The sequence below is a fragment of the Carcharhinus amblyrhynchos genome, chromosome 9 (genome assembly GCF_965287045.1).
Source record: "Carcharhinus amblyrhynchos chromosome 9, sCarAmb.v2.hapA, whole genome shotgun sequence".
NCBI lineage: Eukaryota > Metazoa > Chordata > Chondrichthyes > Carcharhiniformes > Carcharhinidae > Carcharhinus > Carcharhinus amblyrhynchos.
In genome coordinates this window covers 91,749,262-91,773,455 of record NC_137332.1, presented here as the reverse complement: position 1 = coordinate 91,773,455, position 24,194 = coordinate 91,749,262, and the positions used below count along the sequence as shown (strand labels likewise).

Sequence of the window (24,194 nt, the reverse complement as noted above, 5' to 3'; positions counted from 1 at the left end):
ATGTTCATTTGTATCTTTCCACTCCCACTCACATTGCTGTGTCACCTCCCTTAAAATCACTGGTAAACAAACTCAGACTATTCCTCCATCAAAGTCATTGATCAACATAATGAAAAGCTGAGTCTCCAGTTCAGATCCCTAAGGGTAACCGCTGGGCACATCCCGATAAACAGAGAACACTCCCTTTATCCTGACTCTCTGTCTCTGATCTCACCAATAAATTATCAACCATGTCACAATTTTCCATCTAGTTCCACATATGTTCATCTTGGTGAACAATATTCTGTGCAGAACATTATCAAATATCTTCTGGAAATCCATATGGATAAACCTCCAAGGACCCTGTCCACCATGTTAACGATCACCTCTAATTGTTTTATTAAATTGCAGACAAGATTTACCAGGATGCTGCCTGGTTTGGAGGGTAGGTCTTATGAGGAAAAGTTGAGGGAGCTGGGGCGTTTCTCTTTAGAGCGGAGGAGGATGAGAGGTGACTTAATAGAGGTTTGTAAGATGATGAGGGGGATAGATAGAATGGACGTGCAGAGACTATTTCCTTAGGTGGATGTAGCTGTTACTAGGGGCCATAACTATAAGGTTCATGATGGGAGATATAGGAGGGATATCCGAGGTAGATTCTTCTCTCAGAGAGTGGTTGGGGTATGGAATAGACTGCCTGCTGTGATAGTGGAGTCAGACACTTTAGGAACTTTCAAGCGGTTACTGGATAGGCACATGGAGCATACCAGAATGATAGGGAGTGGGATAGCTTGATCTTGGGATTGGACGTAGCTCGGCACAACATTGAGGGCCAAAGGGCCTGTACTGTGCTGTACTGTTCTATGTTCATCTTGGTTACAATGACTTTATACACAAAGATATACTAACAGATGTAACCACTCAGAGAACACGGTGAACAGTAGAACATAAGAAATAGGGGCAGGATTAGGCCATTTGACCTCTATTTCCTGCTGTCCCATCGAACATGATCAGAGTTAATCTTCTACCTCAATCCCACCTTCCCGCAGTCTTCCCATCTACTTTATCTCATCACCATCCAAAAATCTGTCAATCCCCATCTTGAATATATTCAGAGACTGAACATCTACAGCTCCCAGGGGGAGAAAATCCCAAAGATTCACAATGTTCTGTATGTGGTGTCTGTCTCTTTAACAGTACAGCAGAAGAAGGTCACCTGATGAGGGATCAATAGGAATGAATAGTAAACACCTGGAGTGTTGTTTGCAGTTTCAGCGATCTTATCTGATGAAGGACATTCTTGCTGTAGAGGGAGTACAGCGAAGGTTTACCAGGCTGATTTCTGGGATGACAGGTCTGTCATTCAAAGAGACCAAGTTGATTAGGATTACATTAATCAGAGTTCAGAAGAGTGAGTGAGAACTTCATAAAAACTTATAAAATTCAAATTAGATTACACAGGGTAGATTCAAAAAGAATGTTCCCAATTATGGGGAGTCCAGGACTAGGGGTTCACTGAGAATGAGGAGTAAACATTTTAGGACTGGGGTGAGAAGAAATTTCTGCACCCAGAGAGTGGTGAATCTGTGGAACTCCCGATCACAGAAAATAGTCAAGGTCAAAATGTTGTATGATTTCAAGAAGTAATTAGATATAGTTCTTGGGACTTAAGGGATCAAGGAATATGGAGTGGAAAGCAGGATCAAACTATTGAATTTGATGACCAGTCATGATCATAATCCATAGAGGATCACTTTAGTGAGTGATCACCCCAGAGAGCAGAATGCTCTCTCGGGCAGCATACATCCAGCAGCCATGTGATAAGCATCTAAGGACAGAAGCTGTCCTAAGGACAAACCAAGGTAGAACATTACAAGGTAAATGGTAGGACACTGAAGAGTGTAGTTGAACAGTGGGATCTGGGAATACAGATACATAATTCCCTAAAAGTGGCATCACAGGTAGATAGGGTCATAAAGAGTGCTTTTGGAACATTGGCCTTTTTTAATCAAAGTATTGAGTATAAGAGTTGGAATGTTATGGTGAGGTTGTCTAAGACAATGGTGAGGCCAAATTTAGAGTGTTGTGTGCAGTTTTGGTCATCTACCTACAGGAAGGATATTAATAAGATTGAAAGAGTGCAGAGAAGGTTTACAAGGATGTTTCCAGGACTTGAGAAACGGAGTTACAAAGGTTGAATAGGTTAGGACTTTACTCTCTGGAGCTTAGAAGAATGAGGGGAGATTTGATAGAGGTGTATAAAATTATGATGGGTTTAGATAGAGTGAATGCAAGCAGGCTTTTTCCACTGAGGCTAGGGGAGAAAAAAACTAGAGGACATGGGTGCAGGGTAAAGGGGGAAAAGTTTAAAGGGAATATTGGGTGGGGTTCTTCACACAGAGAGTGGTGGGTGTGTGGAATGAGCTGCCAGATGAAGTGGTGAAAGCGGACTCACTTTAACATTTAAGAAGAACTTGGACAGGTACATGAATGAGAGGGATGTGGAGGGATATGGTCCAGGTGCAGGTCAGTGGGACTAGGCAGAAAAATGGTTCGGCACAGCCAAGAAGGGCCAAAAGGCCTGGTTCTGTGTTGTAATGTTCTATGGTTCTATCAGATCTGAAACTGATCGGTGGTGCAGAATCTTCCATCAGAACCAACCTTTCTGAAGATTTGGCTGTGGGTGATCGATCACAATGAGGCTGGAAAGTACTGAGAGTGAGAGCTTCAATCATTCATTGAGCCACTCATTCATTCTTACAGATAAGAGGCTGTTCGCGTGTGAAGGCTCCACAGACTTATTTGAGTCCCTGAATCTCAACTTGCACTTGTAAGAATGATTGTTCATGAAGTACAGCCACGTGGAAGAGAACTAATTGTTGCTCATCTCAGTTCCACTCCCAACAATCATTTCACACAGGGAAAAACATTTCAAATGCAAAGTTTATGACAAAGCATTTACGAGATCTTTGAGCTTTCTGAGACAATGGAGGAATCACACAGGAAAGAAATTATTCAGGTGTGATGTTTGTGCATTATCTTTCTCTTAATCCTCTGATCTACTGCTGGATTCACACAGGGGAGAAACCTTACAAGAGTGAAGTGAGCCTTCATAGTCATCGATGCACGTACAACAATGCCACATTCACACAGGAGAGAAGCTGTTCCTGTGTAACATGTGCAACTTGTGCTTGTGCTCTTTGAACCTCCATACTCAAGTGGTCACAAAGGGGAGAAACTATTCATCTGTGAAGTGTGCAATAAGTCATCCATACAGTAATCCAGTCTCCGCCTATTCAACGAATTCACTTTGAGGAGAAACCAATCAAGTGTGAGGTGTGTTTCAAGAACTTCGCATAATAATCTGCTTTGGTGAATCACTGGCACCTTCACACAGGGAGGAGACCATTCAAATGTGATGTCTGTGACCAATCATTCATCCGGTCATCAAACTTCTGTGCAAACCAGCAAACTTACATAGCAGAATTCACCAAACTTTCACACCTTGATTGACAATCATGATACACTGACCACATCAAAGAAAATCTGTTCAAGTGTGAGATGTGTAACAAAATCTTAACATTTTTCCTGCTACACCACACGATTGAAACGGGAGAAAGCATTCGATTCTGAGGTGTGTGGTTGAGCATTTACACTGTCAGTGATACTCGTGAAATACTGATGTATCCAGGCAAGGGAGGATCTGTTTGGTGAAAGCATTGCTTAACCACCAAGTTTGTTAACACTGGGCAAGAACAATGGGGAGAAACCAGACAACAAATCATTCTCATACTCATCTCACTTTCATGTACACCAACACAATTACACAGGGAAGAAACTATTAAAGGAGGAGCTCTGTCATAAGGCCTTCATAAAATCTTTTTACATTAGAGGATCCACATTGGGGAAAAATCCTTCTCAGCTTTTGAATAAAAGTTTATGGGCAGGATTTTCCAGTCACACTCACCCCAATATCGAAAAATCCCACCTAAGGTCAAGATCAATGGACCTTTGCATGGCCTGTGTCAAACCTTCGGTGCCAATACTGTGACTTTAAGAAAGGTATTTTAATCATGTCTCTCCACAAGATGTTTTAGCAGTCCCTGGGATTTTGTCAGAGCAGTGTTGCCTGTAGCCAGGATCCTTTATTGTTACTGAAGCAGTATAATTGACATCATGTTGGTTTTAATAAGAACATAATAAGAACATAAGAAATAGGAGCAGGAGTAGGCCATCCAGCCCTTCGAGCCTGCCCCGCCATTCAATAAGATCATGGCTGATCTGTCGCTGCTCAGTTCCACTTTCCCGCCCTCTCCCCATAACCCTTAATCCCCTCTCCTATCAAAAACCCATCAACCCGCGTCTTAAAAATATTTAGCGAGGCAGCCTCCACCACTTCAACGGGCAGAGAATTCCAGAGATTCACCACCCTTTGAGTGAAGAAGTTCCTCCTCAACTCCGTTCTAAACCGCCCCCCTTTTATCTTGAGGCTGTGCCCCCTAGTCCTATTGTCTTTTTTGAGCGGGAAGAGTCTTTCCACCTCTATCCTATCCATCCCATTCATCATCTTATACATCTCAATGAGATCTCCTCTCATTCTTCTAAACTCTAACGAGTACAAGCCCAGTTTATTCAGCCTCTCCTCATAGCTCAACCCCCTCAACTCCGGTATCAGCCTAGTAAACCTCCTCTGCACTCCCTCCAAGGCCAAAACATCTTTGCGCAGTGCGGCGCCCAAAAATGCACACAGTACTCCAGTTGCGGCCTCACCAATGCCCTATACAGCTGCAGCAAGACCTCCCTACTTTTATATTCAATCCCCTTCGCTATGAAGGCCAGCATCCTATTAGCCTTCCTGACCACCTGCTGCACCTGCAAGCTGGGTTTTTGCGACTCATGCACAAGGACCCCGAGGTCCCTCTGCACCGTCGCCTGCTGCAGTTTTTCGCCCCGTAAGTAATAGTCCTTCCTACCATTCTTCCTACCAAAGTGCAATAACCTTCTGCAATAACCTCTTGTGAGGTACCTTGTCAAACGCCTTCTGAAAATCTAGAAAGACCACATCCACCGGCTCTCCTCTATCCACCGCCCTAGACACATAAGAACATAAGAACATAAGAAATAGGAGCAGGAGTAGGCCATCTGGCCCTTCGAGCCTGCCCCGCCATTCAATAAGATCATGGCTGATCTGTCGTGGCTCAGTTCCACTTTCCCGCCCTCTCCCCATAACCCTTAATCCCCTCTCTTATCAAAAACCCATCAACCCGCTTCTTAAAAATATTTAGCGAGGCAGCCTCCACCACTTCAACGGGCAGAGAATTCCAGAGATTCACCACCCTTTGAGTGAAGAAGTTCCTCCTCAACTCCGTTCTGAACTGCCCCCCCTTTATCTTGAGGCTGTGCCCCCTAGTCCTACTGTCTTTTTTGAGCGGGAAGAGTCTTTCCACCTCTATCCTATCCATCCCATTCATCATCTTATATGTCTCAATGAGATCTCCCCTCATTCTTCTAAACTCTAACGAGTACAAGCCTAGTTTATTCAGCCTCTCAGAAGGATCTAGATAGGCTGGGCGAATGGGCCAGGAAATGGCAAATGGAATTTAATGTTGGCAAGTGTGAGGTGGTCCACTTTGGTAGGAAGAATGGTAGGAAGGACTATTACTTACGTGGCGAAAAACTGCAGCAGGCGACGGTGCAGAGGGACCTCGGGGTCCTTGTGCATGAGTCGCAAAAACCCAGCCTGCAGGTGCAGCAGGTGGTCAGGAAGGCGAATGGGATGCTGGCCTTCATAGCGAGGGGGATTGAATATAAGAGTAGGGAGGTCTTGCTGCAGCTGTATAGGGCATTGGTGAGGCCGCAGCTGGAGTACTGTGTGCAGTTTTGGGCGCCGCACCTGCGCAAGGATATTTTGGCCTTGGAGGGAGTGCAGAGGAGGTTTACTAGGCTGATACCGGAGTTGAGGGGGTTGAGCTATGAGGAGAGGCTGAATAAACTAGGCTTGTACTCGTTAGAGTTTAGAAGAATGAGGGGAGATCTCATTGAGACACATCCTCCAGTAAATTTGTCAGACACGACTTCCCTTTAATGAAACCGTGCTGCGTCTGCTCTATCAAGCAATTCCCTTCGAGATGCCTCGCAATTTCCTCCTTAATGACAGATTCTAACATTTTACCTACCACAGACGTTAAACTAACCGGCCTATAATTCCCCGCCTTTTGCCTGGCACCCTTCTTATACAACGGCGTAACATTAGCCGTTTTCCAATCATCCGGCACTTCCCCGGAATCCAGCGACGTCTGGAAAATAACCACCAAGGCATCCACTATCACCTCCGCCATTTCTTTCAGAACCCTCGGATGCATTCCATCCGGTCCTGGGGACTTGTCCACAATCAGCCCCTCCAGTCTGTCGAGCACCGCCTTTCTAGTAACAGTAATGTCATTAAGACCCTCCAGTCCCACCACCTTTCCATCGCTAACACCCGGCAAATTATTCACGTCCTCCTCCGTGAAGACAGAAACAAAAAAGTTATTCAATACCTTAATCTAATGCTATGTTCTGTTGTTTCCCTGAGATGGCAGGGTAGGACTTGATTGGAGGTGCTTGACAGGTCAAATCATCTGGCTAGGCACAGCAATGCTTTTCAGAAAGAATGATGTGGAGATGCCGGTGTTGGATTGGGGTAAAACAGAAAGAAATCCCACAACACCAGCTTAAAGTCCAAACAGGTTTATTTGTAGCAAAAGCCGCAAGCTTTCGGGACAGGCTGTCCCTTCATCAGGTGGCTGGGACTCCTAGCCCACACTTTTATATGTGAGGTTTGTGGCCCCCAGCCTCAAGATTTTTGTGGGGAGAAACTTCTAGATTTCCAGTCCCTTTTTGTGAAGAAGTGTTTTTGAACTTTAATGCTCTGTGCCCTTGTCTCTGCTCTCTCCCCTAGCCCTGAACAGCCCCACTGTAATTGTGGACTTGTTCTAACTACTCTATCAACACGTCATCTTAAGCACCTCAATTTAATTACAATTGATTTTCCAGGTGACCACTGGCTCTCTCAACCTTGATGTGTTTGTCTGATGCTAAAATCTTTATTCTGTGTCACTAAAGTTCAGAGTCATTTCTGACCATCAGAATTGGGAGCCAGACTAAAGCACAGGATTTTAAAGAAATTTCTGTCTGTAGTATTCTGACAGGTTTTTCCCTGATGTGAGTGAACAAAGAACACAGCATGGGAAACAGGCCCTTCGGCCCAATGAGTGCATGTGTTAGTAAAGTGAGGCAATTCTCAGGAGTGGGTATGGGTAGCATTAAACCCTTGGTGATGTGAATTACAGACAGATTCTCTTCAAGTGATCAGTGTTTGACTAGTAACAAGGATAATGTTTGTACTCTCCTGTCTGTGAGGACTACTATCCTAAGTATGGTGAGGGAATGAGGATGAATCTTTGCAGACCTGAGTTCCCTCAGCCCATCATACCTTGATGTGATAATAGTGTGATATGTTCATATGACGCCTAGTCCAAAAAGATGGAGGTTAGGTGGATTGACCATGTTAAGTTGTCCCTTAGTATCCCAAGGCGTGTAGGTTAGGGAAATTAGCAGCTTAAATATGTGGAGTTATGGGGATAGGGCCTGGGCAAGATACTCTGTTGGGAAGGTGGTGCAGGTTGATGGACTAAAAACCCAGCTTGCAGGTGCAGCAGGTGGTCAGGAAGGCGAATGAGATGCTGGCCTTCATCGCGAGGGGGATTGAATATAAAAGTAGGGAGGTCTTGCTGCGGCTGTATAGGGCATTGGTGAGGCCGCAGCTGGAGTACTGTGTGCAATTTTGGGCACCCTACTTACGCAAGGATATTTTGGCCTTGGAGGGAGTGCAGAGGAGGTTTACTAGGCTGATGCCGGAGTTGAGGGGGTTGAGCTTTGAGGAGAGGCTGAATAAATTAGGCTTGTACTCGTTAGAGTTTAGAAGAATGAGGGGAGATCTCATTGAGACGTATAAGATGATGAATGGGATGGATAGGATAGAGGTGGAGAGACTCTTCCCGCTCAGAAAGGGTAGTAGGACTAGGGGGCACAGCCTCAAGATAAAGGGGGGGCGGTTTAGAACAGAGTTGAGGAGGAACTTCTTCACTCAAAGGGTGGTGAATCTCTGGAATTCTCTGCCCGTTGAAGTGGTCGCGGCTACCTCGCTAAATATTTTTAAGACGCGGGTTGATGGGTTTTTGATAGGAGAGGGGATTAAGGGTTATGGGGAGAGGGCGGGAATGTGGAACTGAGCCACGACAGATCAGCCATGATCGTATTGAATGGCAGGGCAGGCTCGAAGGGCTAGTTGGCCTACTCCTGCTCCTATTTCTTATGTTCTTATGTCTCCTTCTACATTGCAGGGAGTCTATGATTTTATTCTATGGTACACTCTTCCAAGATTCATTTCACATTCTGGGAAAGATCCTAAATAATTTTCAAATAATTTGTTATTTGGGTTAATTGTAAGCTTGCAGCAAGATGAATATTGTGTTTTTGTGGGTCTGTTGTTTTATCAATATTGCTTATAGATTTATAACTCTCAATAAAATCATGTCTTTACATTGAAATCAAATTCCCAGTTTATGTAGTGTCCACAATGGGCAGACCTCAGGAGCCAATGCTGAAATTAAATAAAATCAAGATTGAAGTTTTTGTCACAGAGTTTAATTTTTAAAACATTAAGTCACAAAAAAAACATTTCAATTCTTTCAATAACATTATCCCTTATAAAAACTTTTCCACCATTTGCATCATTCCCCACAAAAAGAAGCAATGGAATTGATAGTGCCAAAGTATCCATAACCACTTTTTAAAAGAGTATTTATAGGCTGTGGGTGTCACTGGCTGAGCAAGCATTTAGTATCCATCCTTAATTGCCCTTCAGGAGGCAGGTAAGTGTCAATCACATTTGCTGTGAATCTGGAGTCATGTAGGTCTACCAGGTAAAGACAACAGATTTCCTTCCATAATGGACATTAGTGAACCAGATGGGTTTTTACAGCAATCAACAATGGTTTGAGGGCATCACCAGACTTTTAATTCTAAATTTTTATTGAATTCAAATTTAACCATCTGGTTTGGTAGGAATCGAACCTGGTCTCCAGAACATTGTCTGGGTCTCTTAATTACCAATCCACTGACAATACCATTACGCCACTGCGTCTGTCAAACAAATTGAGATGGCAGGCATCCTACTGTGACAATGAATCATTGTGAATTTTGTCATGCAACTTAATTTAGTCAATCCCTGAGACTTGTGTTAACAGAGTAAAAGGCAGTAATTTTCTAACCCTCCAGATATTTTTTCAAATAGTTAAATCATGTCCCATAAATTTGATTGAGTTTTCTGAAGGGGCAACCAAAAAGGTAGATGAGGGCAGTGCAGTTGATGTTGTTTACATGGACTTTAGTAAGGCCTTTGACAAGATACTGCATGGTAGGTTGTTGCATAACGTTAAATCTCACAGGATCCAGGGTGAGGTAGCTAAATGGATACAGAATTGGCCTGATGACAGAAGCCAGAGAGTGGTTGTACAGGGCTGTTTTCAAACTGGAGACCTGTGACCAGTGGTGCGCCTCAGGGATCAGTGCTGGGTCCACTGTTGTTTGTCACTTATATTAATGATTTTAAATGAGAATATAGGAGACATGGTTAGTAAGTTTGCAGATGACACCAAGATTGATGGCACAGTGGACATTGAAGGTTATTTCAGATCGCAACGGGATCTTGATCGATTGGGCCAGTGGGCTGACGAATGGCAGACGGAGTTTAATTTAGATAAATGCGAGGTGATGCATTTTAGTAGATTGAACCAGGGCAGGACTTACTCAGTTAATGGTAGAGCACTGGGAAGAGTTACAGAACAAAGATCTAGGGATACACATTCATGGCTCCTTAAAAGTGGAGTCACAGATGGACAGACTGGTGAAGAAGGCATTCAGCATACTTGGTTATGTTGGTCAAAACGTTGAATACAGGAGTTGGGATGTCTTGTTGAAGGTGGACAAGACATTATAGTAAGGCCACACTTGGAATACTGTGTACAGTTCTGGTCACCCTACAATAGAAAGGATATTATCAAACTAGAAAGAGTGCAGATGAGATTTACTAGGATGCTACCAGGAGTTGATGGTTTGAGTTATAAGGAACAAAGAACAAAATCAGCCCGGGAAACAGGCCCTTCGGCCCAGCGAGCCCGCACCGCCATCTCAACACCACCAGTCCACCTCTCTACCCATGACCCCTATCTAATGTTTTATGGAGAGGCTGGAGACTGGGACTTTTTTCTCTGGAACATAGAAGGCTGAGGGGGTGATCATATAGAGGTCTGTATAATGATGAGGCATAGATTAGCTAGACAGTCAATATCTTTTCCCAAAGATATGAGTCTAAAACTAGAAGGCATAGGTTTAAAGTGAGAGGGGAGAGATACAAAAGGGTGCAGAGGGGCAACTTTTTCCACAGAAGGTGGTGAATATCTGGGACAAGCTGCCAGAGTTGGTAGTAGAGGTGGCTACAATTTTGTCTTTCAAGTAGCGTTTAGACAGAAACATGGGTAAGATGGGTAGAGAAGGACATGGCCAAATGCAGGCAATTGGAACTAGCTTAGGAGTTTAAAAATAAAAGGACAGCATAGACAAGTTGGACCGAAGGGCCTGTTTCCATGCTGTAAACCTCTAACTCTAAATGCCGATTTAGAAACACAACTCAAATTTACAGTTCTTCTTTTGACAACTGCAATGGGCTCTCATTTCAATGGGTTTATGCACATTATGCGCACATTCATGCCTAAGTTTTAAATATCTCAAATGGTATCTTAGTTTTCCCAAGGGCTTCCCTCAAGGTGTCTGGTGACCATATCCAAAGGGGTACTTTTCCACTCCACCAGAAGACTCAATCGAATGAACGAACAGAGTTCAAAACTCCTCCTGCTCCTTTTGGGTTTAATCTGCATACATTGATTTTCAGATGTCTCACTCCAAAACCATACGAGCAAAGGCAGCTGTTGATTCCTTTGGACAGGTGCTATGGAAAACACGTAAATTGTGACCTGACCCATTCTTGGCCCCACTAAAATGGGAGATCACGTGATTGAGAGGAGGGTCTACTGCATTAGGGCCTCTTCTGACATTGCCCTCATGACAGAGATAAAAATCCAGACCAAATAAAGGGAAAACATGATAAAACAGGAGGATTAGAGGAGGCAGTATTTGAGGAAGGGACCTTAATTCCTTCTGTGTCTTCTCAATCCCAGTGACATGACTTCCCCTGTATCAAAGGCATGTCCAGATGTCTCTGCACTGTGCTGCATCTGGCCAGAAGGTGCAGGTGCTACAATTTGACACAGAATCTGCCTCATTTCATTCAAACTTTCATTGCTTCTCTGCAGAAGCTGACAAAGAAACTCATTCTGCTGCTGAAGGATCTCATTGGTTTTTTGTTGATTCTGATTTTGAACCTCACTCTGCTGTCTCAGAATCTCATTTTGCTGCTGAAGAATTTCATTGTTCCTTTGTAAATGATGCTGAAGAATCTCATTGTTACTTTGTAAATGATGCTGAAGAATCTCATTGTTTCTTTGCAGATTCTGGCTAACATCCATCTTTAATTCAATCAAAGTTTGCTGAAGTAAGTTAGAAGTGGCCTGATAACTCTCTTTATTTTGACCCTGTTCCTGATGTAAGCGTGCAAAAGTTTTCCGATCATCTTCATTTTCTTCACAAGCAGCATGGGCCTCTTGTTGTCCATGTGCTCGTAGAGATGGTGGAGCTGCTGCTCCCAAAGCCACGGGTTCCTCATCTCCGGATGGTTCTGAGCGCCCTCCCTCCACCAGAGCATCACAAGCCTCCTCCTTCACACAAGCCACAATATTTAACTTAAGCCCATCAGACATCTTACCCTCCTGACACTCCTCTCCCTCCTCCACAGCAGCTGCCATGCCACATTGCTGTGAGGTATTCACCTCCTTCCCTTCCTCATCAGCCCTTTCAGGAATCTCAGACACTGCTGCCAACTCTCCTCCATCACCATCTGATGTGAGCATGGACACTTGTGTATCTGTCAAAGGAAGACAATCACAATTATCTTTTGTCACATAAATTAACTCTCCTCCTGACGGTTTAAACATTCAGCTGCTGACATCACCTTCGCTCATTCCCATATCTGATCCGCCACTGCTTGATGTTATCGTGGGGTTGGAGAGGCCACTCAACTTCCTTGTGAACTCCTCCTGTTCCGTCAGCTCCTTCTTGTACGGAACCCGTCCTCCAGTCAATGAGCTTTCTTGTATGCTATGGGCCAGTTTCACCTAAAGGAAGAAATGAAAATGAAAAAGCAATCATGGTCCAGACTTTCCTGTGCTGCCCTGTGACACATTTTCAAGTGCTGGAGACAACTTTGAGCCTTCATTCAGTGGGACTTCTGATTAGAAAACAATTGTGATGATACTGTGCCTTTAAGAAATACATTTTAGTCATATTTTTGTGCTGAATGTGTTTACTGTTCTATCCATTTTATTGGAGCTATTTTATCTGGATCCAAAAGCACTGTATTGTTACTGCAGCGACATAATTGATCTTAATTGCTCCAATGTTTGTTTCATCTGAACTAATACACAGTTCTGTTGTTTTGTGTTTTCTCCTGAGATATTGCAGAGTACTGCTTGATCAGGTCTATTGACAGGTAAGGCCATATGATTGGGTACAGCTAGGCTAACTTCATATAATACCTTGGAATTTTCTGATTTAGTCTTTAATACAATCTTACAACAAAATCAGAGCAATGTTCAAGACAACTGCATTTTATATTACCTCATAAAATTAATAAAAGAACAGCTTGTGATCTTTCTGTATTTTCAATACATTAAGACTTAAGGGTTCAAAAATTAACATATATATGTATAAAATATTCAGATAGTGCCCTCTTGTCCATCGTAAGGAAACTTGTGCAAAAGTAGCAGGTTGTATTCATTCTGATGTCCTCTTTTGGTGATGTTTAGCAACCTGGTCAACCAACAAATTGACCTTTTTAAAATGATTGGATCAATGATGGGCGAGATCGGAGTCAGACACTACCTTGAAAGGATAGCTTCCCTGTGTGATCACTAAACTAACAGACAACTCTCAGTGTAATGGAAGCAGGTCAGCTGCGGTGTGAATGTGGTGGTGTCTGTGGGTGTCTGATAACTGTGAGAATGATTTGTTGCACACCTTGCATATGAATGGTTTCTTACCAGTGTACATAGAGGGCTGATTAGTCCAAGAGTTTGTTACACATCGTACACATGAATAGTTTGTCTCTTGAGTGTGTTGTGTGAGAGGGAAGGTGATTGATGGAAAGATTTGTCACATACCATACATATGAACATTTCAGTGTGCACAAGAAACCAATGAGCCCAATAATAATTTTTCACATACCTTGCACTGAAAAGGTTTCTCCCCTGTGTGAACACGTTGGTGTCTGTGGAGGTTCGATGATCGTGAAAATGATTTGTTACACACCTTGCACATGAAGATGTTCTCTCCTGTATGAATCCTCTGGTGTGATAGAAGATGGGAGGATTGGTTGAAAGCTTCCTCACAAAAACCACATTTGAAGGGTTTCACCTGTGTATGACGTCGTTTGTGTTCACTGAGGTTTGATGACCGTGTGAACGATTTGCCACACACCTCACATGTGAAGAGTTTTTCCCCTGTGTGACGCCGTTTGTGTTCACTGAGGTTTGATGACCGTGTGAACGATTTGCCACACAACTCGCACGTGAAGGGTTTCTCTCCTGTGTGAACACGTTGGTGTACTTTGAGGTTGGATGACTGTGAAAATGATTTGTCACACATTTTGCACCTGAAAGGCTTCTCCCTTGTTTGAAGATATTTGTCTTTACTGAGGCTTGTTGATCGTGTGAATGATTTGTTAAACACCTCATACGTGATGGGTTCCTTCCTTATGTGAATCCTCTGGTGTGATAGTAGGTGGGAGAAGTTGTTGAAAGCTTCTGTACAAAAATCACATTTGAAGGATTTCTCCCCTGTGTGAATGAGTTGGTGTTTACGGAGGTTCGATGACTTTGAGAATGATTTGTGACAAATTTTGCACATGAAGGGTTTCTCCCCTGTGTGACATCGTTTGTGTTCACTGAGGTTTGATGCTCGAGAGAATGATTTGTCACACACCTCACATGTGAAAGGTTTCTCCCCAGTGTGAATGCGGTGGTGTTGCCGGAGGGTTGACAACAGCGAGAATGATTTGTCACATACATCACACGTGAAGGGTTTCTCCCCTGTGTGAATCCTCTGGTGTCTCCGGAGCACCGTAGATGTCACAAAGCCGTTATCACAAACATCACACCTGAATCGTTTCACTTCCATGTGGCCACCCTTCTGGTTACTGTAGTTGCAATAAATGCACCTCAGAAAATGTTATAAACCTGTGACATTAAGTTCACACTCGCACAACATTCCTCTGCAGGAATGGGTCAATGGTTCATGAGATTTGAAAAATGATTAATGCTCTCACCACACTTGCAACCCCCTCACACTTTTTTCTAACCTCACCCTGACAGGTCACTCACAGCCAAAACTTTGGAAAGGTGGATTCTGATGAAAGGTTGCTTGCCACTGATCAGTTTCAGATCTGATCTTATGTCAAAGTTCCCTGACACAACTGATTTCCAGATGATGGTTTTACTGTCTAACCTTCTGTGTGTTGAGCAATACTGTGAAGGAATTGGATGTCTTCCCACAGTTGTTCCTTGAGTTTTGATTAGGATCGATCTGCGGTGTTTATCCTCTCCGTATTCTCTTGTGTAGTACAATGCAATTTTCTGTAAAACAGGAAGAAGAAATGTAATTTCCTCCAACACCCTCTCCTCCTTTGCTGAAGGGGCTGATTCCTCAGTTAGAAACTGTTCCACAGAGAGTGCCAGTCTGCTATTCCCCACTATGGGGTTCAGACAATTTTCCTCATTTGTCTGTCACACATCCTCTGTTTCCAGCGGGAACACTGGATAGTGACCAGGAGCAGACAATGTGGCGATTTTCTTTCCTCCACTTAGCCCCCATCTTTTCAGCACCATAGGGGGAATGAAAGTTGGGTGGAATGTAAAATGGGCTATTAATTCACTGTGAACTCCTGTTGTGCTGGTAAAGAGCAGTTTTACTCTTACAGAATATGCTTAACATGAAAAACACTCAGGAGAAATGTTAATTCAATTGAGATTGTTAAATTTTTTCCAAAATTATTTGACAAAAGGACACTGGGCAGGAAGTGTTGAAAGCTAAGGAAAATATTGTTTCAGTTTACTGATTGAAGGGTTCTGGTTTATCCTGGGAAATTAGATACAGTGCACTCACTCAGACTGTACATCCCAAATTCAGCTATCAGACACAGCACTGGACAAAACTATCAAATCCAAGCCCAGGCTTTTAGGTAAAATCTTTGAAGAAAACTTGAAAATAAATTTCAATAAATGTGTCTCTGCACCTCCCAGATAATTACACCTCACCTTCTCATATTCAGCAATGGCCCATCAACAAAACTCAGCCTGTAAATCAGAAGGGAAATGCTTCCAATAAACACACTCAATATCCAACACACAGCTCCAATCAAACAGCTCAGCACAAAGCACCGAGTAAACAGGTCTCTCAGCTGGATCTTCTCACACAGCATAAGGGGCATTTCCACACCTGATTCCCCACAGGATAGTCAGACTGCCTGAACATTAGTGTGGATATGATGCAATGTAATTATTATAAATTCTGCTCCTTCACTCACCACCTCCTGACTTGGTTTTCAGTCCCTACAGGAAGTGAAGCAGCTGTGAAAGAGGAAGAGGAGAGAATGGGCAGAGTGGGTGGGCTCTCTGATTGACGTCTCTCACAGCCAATCCAAATATTTCTGGAGTAACAGGAGTTTCCTGAAGTTTGGGAAACTGACCAGGGAAACGGAGGAGACTTTGAGCAGCAGATCAGGTGGGATTTAAACTTGTCATTGTCCCATCTGAATAAAACCTCAGTTATTGCAGCTGCTGTCTCAGTTCCCCGGTAAATATTTGACAGAAATTTCTACTGTGGGAATAACATTCTTCATCTTCGGACGCTTTCAGACTGACAGTGTGGGATGTGTAGCCTGGGATGTGTTTGACAGAAGATCAGAAGAGGAAGACCCACAGCATCCAAGGTAGTGATGACATGCAGTGGTGGGATCAGCACATGCACAGGAGCGGTCAGGAAGGACATGGACCCAAGAGAGACAGTGACATTGGATGATGGGCCACAGAAGCAAGGGGCAAAGGAGAGACAGTTCATGAGAAAGGGTCTCCTGGGGGAGGGAAAGAACAGACTGTCCATGTGTTTGGAGAGTGTCTCTCAGAGATATGGGCCTCAATAAACAACACCCCCTCCTCAGTGTGTGCTACATGAAAAGGTGACACTGCCACGGAAGGAAGGGATGGATCTTGTCCCTAATCAGCTAACTATTAGGTCGTTCACATTCCCCTGAATATGGGTGTGATGTCCGAGTTCCTGACAATGAAAGCATTGTGGGATTATCCAGGTGAGTGACATTCACATGGAGCGTCCTTAGACAATCATTACAAACCACATGGAGGAGGAGAATTGTTTTCAAGGAGCTCTGAGGCTCCTCAGGTGACTTTCAATGCTGTGTTAGTGGTACCAATCACTCCCAACACCTTGGGGAAACAGCTTTTCAGTAAAACTCCAGTGACCTCTACTGTTGTTCCCTGAGTATTGTATTCAATTTAATGAAGTCATTTACCCTCCTCCTATTGCTCCTCTTTCCCCATCCTCCACTTTCTTTCTCCTACACATCTCTTGTATCTCTTCCGCCCTTCTCCACTACCACCCTCCTCATCCAGCACCATAAAGATGAGTGGGATGAAGAGAAAGTTCACTATTTTAAACTCAATCATAAGTGAAACAAAGGAGAAACTCCATACTATGTTATTTAGGTAATAATATCATTAAGTTTATCATCATCATTTTCTAGGAATACAGAGAATAGGAGCAGGAGAAGGCCATTCAGCCTTTCAAGTCTGTTTGCAATTCAATAAAGTCATTGATGACCTGGTTATGGTCTCAACTCCACTTTCACATCAACACACATAACCCTTGTGTCAATTATCTGTCAAATTATCTGAGGGTGGCACGGTGACTAGCACTGCTGCCTCACAGCGTCAGGATCCCAAGTTCAATTCTGGCCTCAGGTCACTGTCTGTGTGGAGTTTGCACATTCCCCCTGAGTCTGTGTAGATTTCCTCCGGGTGCTCCGGTTTCCTCCCATAGGCCAAAGATGTGTGGGTTAGGTTGATTGGCTATGTTAAGTTGATCCTAGTTTCAGGGGGATTAGCAGGATAAATGTGTAGGATTCCAGAGATAGGGCATGGGTGGGATTGTAGTCAATACAGACTCAATGGGCTGGATGGCCTCCTTCTGCACTTTAGGGACTCTGTCAAATGTGTCTGCAAGAACTAAGGAGGTTAGAAAATCTGGGTTTGTGAAAATTCATATGTAAGTACAAGGCTTTCTTTCTTAGAGAAACATTATGCTTCCTGTGAACTGGAAATTATAAACCCATTAATGGAGAACACGGTGATATTGAACAACACTTTATGTAAAGGCCATTTATTGTAGGTTCCTTAATGTTTCAATGATTAGAAATATACCATGCTGACAAATCAGGTAGTTCAGGTTAAGTTAAAAATTAATTTATTGTGGGTTAGGAATCTATACAGAAGATTGATAAAACACCAGATAAACACAATATTCAGATTATACCAAACTTCGAATCAACCAAAATAGCAACATATTTGAAAATGACTCAAGATCATTCCCAGAACATGAAGTGAATCTTAGAAGAATGTAAGGTGAACATATCACACATTAAATCGAGGTATGATGGGCTGAAGATACTCGAGTCTGTACAGACTCATCTCCACTCATTCACCATGCTCAGGGCAGTAATCCTCCCAGATTGAAGAGTACAAACATTACCCATGGTTTTGTCAAACATTAGTCACCTGAAGAGGATGTCTGTAATTCACATCATCATCCAAAGCAGGGTCTGATTCTACCTGATATGCATTCCCGAGAGCTGGCTCACTTTACTAACATGCACACACTCACGTCAGGGGAAATTCTCTCAGAATATCACAGACAAAAGTTTTGTTAAAATCCTTCTGCTTTAGTCTGGCTCCCAATTCCAATGGTCAGAAATGACACTGAACGTTAATGACACAGGATGGAGCTCATTTCCATCGTACAAACACATGCAGAATTGAAGAGGTTGAGAGAGCTTCGCAATCTATTGCAGAGTGAACAGTGACACTGCAGTCATTTACTGACTGTAGATCATGTGTATCTATAGTGGCCAGTTTAGTTTTGGCACAGAGGTGACTGAGGTGAATGAGTTTCTCATCGAGACGGTTTTAATACTGACACTAGAGGGAAATTGATCTTTGATGAGCTGAATAGTCACTGTCAGGTAGATTGTAAATAGAACAGGGCTATCACACAGCCTTCCTTGACACAAGTCTGGATTTTGCAAGCTTCTCTTTCAGATCTCGCACTCAAGGCAGTTACGGTCACATCGTATTACAGTGATGAAGATTCTTTAATATCAAAATCATTGGAGTTCAATCCACAAAGCCTCATGATTTACTGAGTCAAATCAATATTGTAATAAAGGGTTCCTAGTGTTGTCTTGACATTTTTCTTGAATTTGTCTGGAAATAAAGACCATGTCAGAGGTTCCTGTGGAAGGTCTAAATCCAAGTCAAAGTTCTAAGTGATGTTGGTATCACTTGATCCATGTGAGGGACTGAAACCTGTATGGACTTGTATGATCAGTGATGAACATCTACTCAGCACCAAGACATCTCTAGACCCAAAAGTCCAAGAGGAAGAAGATCAATGTCTCAGCCCTAAAACATCCCGACTGAAGAGAGGAATTCTAGGAGCAGCTTACAGTCAAACTGAGAAATCTTCAAAAATCCAACACAATTCCTAAAAGTGGGATCAAAATAAAGTCAGCTGTACTAAACTCCTGTGCCCGAACCAGTGGATTCATGTACCATCACTAGTTCTGGCTCAATAAACATGATGCTGAAATATGTGACCTCCTGGAACAAACACAATCAGCCTTTGTTGCCCAGCAGAACAACCAAAGTCACAACTCAAGAAGGCAGCATTTCAACAGGTCCACAAGGGAGATAATTCATGCCATGGAAATTATTGAGGTATTGCCCTGTTCTCCTGAGCAGGGGAAAATCTTAACACACAGTCTCCTGAATCACTGATTTCTGTAGTTAAGGAAATCCTTCCAGAGACACAGTGACATCCCTTCCAAATATCTCCTGCTTTGTCTCAGTGTTAATTTTTCTCTGATCACATCTTTATGAAACACTTTGGGACGTTTGACTATATTAAAGCACTCTATAAAGACAAGCAGTTGTCCTCTCACATTCCCTCCAATCCTCAAGGTACTGACCTTGAGTACAGAGGATGGACATTGAGTGGCCTCCAGTGCTCTGTTCAAATGGTCATTTAGCATGTGTAGACCCAGACAGTGAGTAGTGTGAGACAATGGAGATTGTCACAGCCAGGACACATCCTGCCCTCCCCCAGATTACATAGCTGGGCTCATTGATGAGGAATGGGATTCCTGGCTGATTCTCCCTCTCCATAGACCAGGGATGCTGAGGCTAATTGAAACCACTCTATTACTACCTCACGCATGGCTCCTCCCTCCAGGTGCTTGTGTTGGTAGATGAGAAGCTGAAGTCTTTCTAACACTGAGTATCTGATTGCCTCCTTGGTCAGAGTAAGAGTCAGTGAGTGACCTGTATCTGACACTGCACTGAAACGATGTACGATCATACAGGCTTCTATACATATTGATGTCTTCTTTTGGCAATGTTTGATCATCTGGTCAAAGGTTAAATTGATCTTCTTGAAACAATTGGCTTGATGGTGGCAGAAGTTGGAGACAGACATTGCTGGGACAGACAGTGCTTTGGAAAGACAGCTCCCCTATGTGAGGACTGCAGAGTAAAGAGCACAAACAACCGCATTGTAAGGGTGGCAGGTGAGCTAGTTCCAAATATGTGTGGAGACATTGATTTTTGGCGATAGAGGATGAGTTGGTGAATCAATCCTGACACATGTCACACTGGAAGGTTTGTCTCTCTGGTGGATTCACTGATCTTTCAGGAGGTCAAACAACTGTGTGAAGGCTTTAATACATCTCACACTGAAAGGGTTTCTCCCCTGTGTGAATGCGCTGATGGACCAGGAATACACTGACTCTGACATAGAACATAGAATTAGAACATAGAATCCCTACTGTGCAGAAGGAGGCCATTTGGCCCATCAAGCCTGCACCAACAATCCCACCCAGGCCCTATCCCCATAACCCCATGTATTTATCCTGCTAATCCCCCGACACTAAGGGGCAATTTAGCATGACCAATCAGCCTAATGCGCACATCTTTGGACTGTGGGAGGAAATCAAAGCACCCAGAGGAAACTCAGGCAGATACAGGGAGAACATATAAACTCCACACAGACTGTGACCTGAGGCCAGAATTGAATCTGAGCCCCTGGCAGTGTGAGGTAGCAGTGCTCACCACTGTGTCACCGTGACACCTCACACTGAATAATTTCTCAGCACTGTGGTTCTACAGGCATGCAGAGACGCAAGGACTGATTAGGGACAATCAGCGTGGCTAGGTGTGTGAAATTCATGTCTCTCAAATTTGACTGTATTTTTTGAAGGGGCAACCAAGAAGTTAGATGAGAACGGTGCAGTTGATGTTGTCTACATGGACTTTAGCAAGGCCTTTGACAAGTTACCACATGGTAGGTTGTTGCATAAGGTTAAATCTCATGGGATCCAGGGTGAGGCAGCTAAATGGATACAAAATTGGCTTGATGACGGAAACCAGAGGGTGGTTGTAGAGGGTTGTTTTTCAAACTGGAAGCCTGTGACCAAGCAATATGCCTCAGGGATCAGTTCATGGTCCACTGTTATTAATGATTTGGATAAGAATATAGGAGACATTGTTAGTAAGTTTGCAGATGACACCAAGATTGCTGGCATAGTGGACAGTGAAGAGAGTTATCTCAGATTGCAACAGGATCTTGATCGATTGGGTCAGTGGGCTGACGAATGGCAGGTGGAGTTACTTTAAACAAGTGTGAGGTGATGCATTTTGATAGATTGAACCAGGGCAAAGCTTACTCAGTTAATGGTAGGGGGTTGGGGAGAATTACAGAACAAAGCGATCTGGGGATTACATGTTCATAGCTCCTTGAAAGTGGAGTCACAGCTGGACGAGTGGTGAGGAAGGCATTCAACATGCTTGGTTTCATTGATCAGAACATTGAATAAGGAGTTGAAGTTGTACAAGACATTGGTAGAGCTACACTTGGGATACTGTGTACAGTTCTGATCACCCTATTATGGAAAAAATATTATTAAACTAGAAAGAGTGCAGAAAAGATTTACTAGGATGCTACTGGGACTTGATGGTTTGAATCATAAGGAGAGGTTGGATAGACAGGGACTTTTTTCTCTGGAGCTCAGGAGGCCTAGGGGTGATCTTATTGAGGGGCATAGATCAGCTAGATAGTCAACACCTTTTCACAAAGGTGGGAGAGTCTAAAACTAGAGGGCATAGGGTTGAGGTGAGAGGGGAGAGGTACAAAAATGTCCAGGGGGCAATTCTTTCACACAGAGTGACGAGTGTCGGGAACAAGCTGCCAGAGGTGGTACAATTTTGTCTTTTAAAATGTACAAAGAACAAAGCACAACACAGCACAGGAAACAGGCCATTTGGCCCAACAAGCCCACGCCGCCATTTCAACATTGTGAGTCCCCTCTTCCACCCGTGACCCTTGTCTATGCTTATGGCACTCCACATTAGAAACTAGATTGAGGGGAGACGATTTAGACTATGTATTTAGACGATTACAGGGTAAGGTGGGTATAAAGAGATGGGACCAAAAGCGGGTAATTGGTACTAGCTTCATGGTTTTAAAAAAAAGGCGGCATGGAAAGTTGTTTCCATGCTGTAAACCTGCACTTTGGTCACTTTAATCATGAGCTAGAGAAACAGGTGGGAGGCGTTGATTCATCATTCACTCAGACTAATGACCTTGCATTGCAACAGGCAGTTATTTCTGAAATTACTTTAGGCGCTAAACGTTTTCTAAGTTACCTCAACGTCCGATAATGATGGGCGATTCTTTCCAGATTACATTGCGCAGTGAATACAGTCTATTGACGTTGGAAGGATTGTACTACAGAGATATGAGTAGGTCCGCTACCCTGAAAGGCATCCAGCGTCTGCAGAGTGTGCGGCTCCAGGAAGCTGGGCAAGCTCAGCCTCAGCAACAGCGAGTGCGGCTCTCAGAAGCTGAATCATAACAGCTTGGGGAACATGTACAGTCTCAGCGCCTGGGGACAATGATAGAGCGGTTTCTTGGGCGCGAGGGATTATGGGAATCATGGCCGCCATTATTCAGCGCCTGTCAGCAAGTGTTATATTGAACGTGGACGAGAGGTCAAATGCCTTCGATATTAACTTCCTTTTCTCGCTCCATAGACGCTGCTGTTCCAATATTTCAGGTTTTTATTTCAGATTTTCAACATCCACTGTTTTATTGTTGCAGGTGTTGCTCACAGAATCACGTTAAAAACACAGACAAACTTACTAAGTTCTGTTTCACACTGGTGTGGCTGTTGAAAGTCGAACTTTGTCTTCCGTGTAGTTTGAACTCAAGTAGTGATGGAGACGGAGCTACTGGGCTTAGCCTGGGTGCTTCTGAGTACTGTAGAGCCCGAACCATATCTCGTGTGTGGTGGTGAATGGATGTAGTCCCGAGTGGAGATTAAAGAGTCACAATTCCAAAAAATGTAAAAGCGTTTAATTTAGGAACAAGAAGTTTTGAACTGACAATATATGAAATACGAAATAGGAGCAAAATTAGACCATTCAGCTCTTCAAGCCGGCTCAAAATATTCGTAGTATCATAGAGCACAAGAAGAGGCACTTCGGCCCATTTAATAAGATCATGGTATATTTCAGTTGAATGCCACATTCCTAACTGTGACTGGAGGCCATTGATTCTGTTGCCCAACAATAATCTATTTGTCAGCCTTAAAAATATCCACTTCCATTCTAAGATGGAGTTTCAAAGTTGCATAACACTCAGAATAAAAATAACCTCATCGCTAGGCAAGGCTTAGGCAAGGTGAGTTACTGGTTCCATCTTTCCTGTTTTCCATTTCTGTATTCATAATTCCAAGGGTGGTCAGGTAAATGGCAGGGTCTATGGGGAGAAGCTTTAGCTGTGTTAGTTGCCATATGTGGGAGTTCCTGGGGAGAACACGTCTCCCGAAGGTCCACATCTGCATCAAGTGTTTAGAGCTGTAGCGTTTGAGGGCCAGGGTCAGGCAATTAGAGCTGCGTTTAGAGGATGCATTTCTGGTCAGGGAGAACGAGGCAATAATGGATATGAACCACGGTCAAGTGGAGATCCCAGAGCCTGGGGGAGGGTGGGGGGGTGGGGAGACAGGCGGGTTACAATTAGGAAGGGGAAAAAGAAGAAGACTAGTTCTGGTCCAAAGACTACCCCAGTGGTCCCCCAAAAGGCATCAACAAGGGTTCAAAAGATAAGACAGGAGGACCAGAATGCCTCAGAGGGAAGGAAGGGGGCTGGCAATGAGATAGTGGTGGGGGATGGGAGTGTTAAAGGAATAGATAGGCGGTTCTGTGGACAAAAGTGTGACTCCAGGATGGTAGTCTGCCTCCCTGGAGCAGGGGTACAGGACGTATCAGGTATCAGAGAGGATAGAGGGAATTTTGAAGGGTGAAGGGACCCAGGCTGACGTAATAGTACACATAGGGGAGAAGGACGTAGGAAGGAAGAGCAGGGGGGTGTACATGGGCAATTCAGGGAGTTGGGGGCCAGGCTAAAGAGCAGGGCCTCCAGGGTGGCATTCTCTGGGCTGTTACCTAGTAACAGTAGGGCTAGGAATAATGAGATCCTGCAGCTGAATGTGTGGCTGAGGGATTGGTGCAAGGTAGAGGGCTTTACTTTTGTTGATCATTGGGAAGTATTTGTGAGAGAAGGGCACCTGTACAGGAGGGATGGGGAACATTTGAATGGGA

General features: G+C 43.7%; 2 protein-coding genes across 2 annotated transcripts in view; one reads left to right on the top strand and one right to left on the bottom strand.

The window, feature by feature from the left end:
* The window catches only part of LOC145348018 (uncharacterized), a 649,120-nt gene that overhangs the window by 475,990 nt on the left and 148,936 nt on the right, over positions 1–24,194 (top strand). The gene's annotated exons all lie outside the window — the stretch shown is intronic.
* On the bottom strand, positions 10,255–14,796 carry LOC145348003 (uncharacterized). The gene is made up of 3 exons (XM_080196088.1): positions 13,420–14,796; positions 12,149–12,311; positions 10,255–12,061 (listed from the first exon to the last, which is right to left on the bottom strand). The coding sequence occupies exons 1-3, from the start codon at positions 14,368–14,370 to the stop codon at positions 11,229–11,231; spliced, it is 1,947 nt and encodes a 648-aa protein (XP_080052214.1). The 5' UTR covers positions 14,371–14,796; the 3' UTR covers positions 10,255–11,228.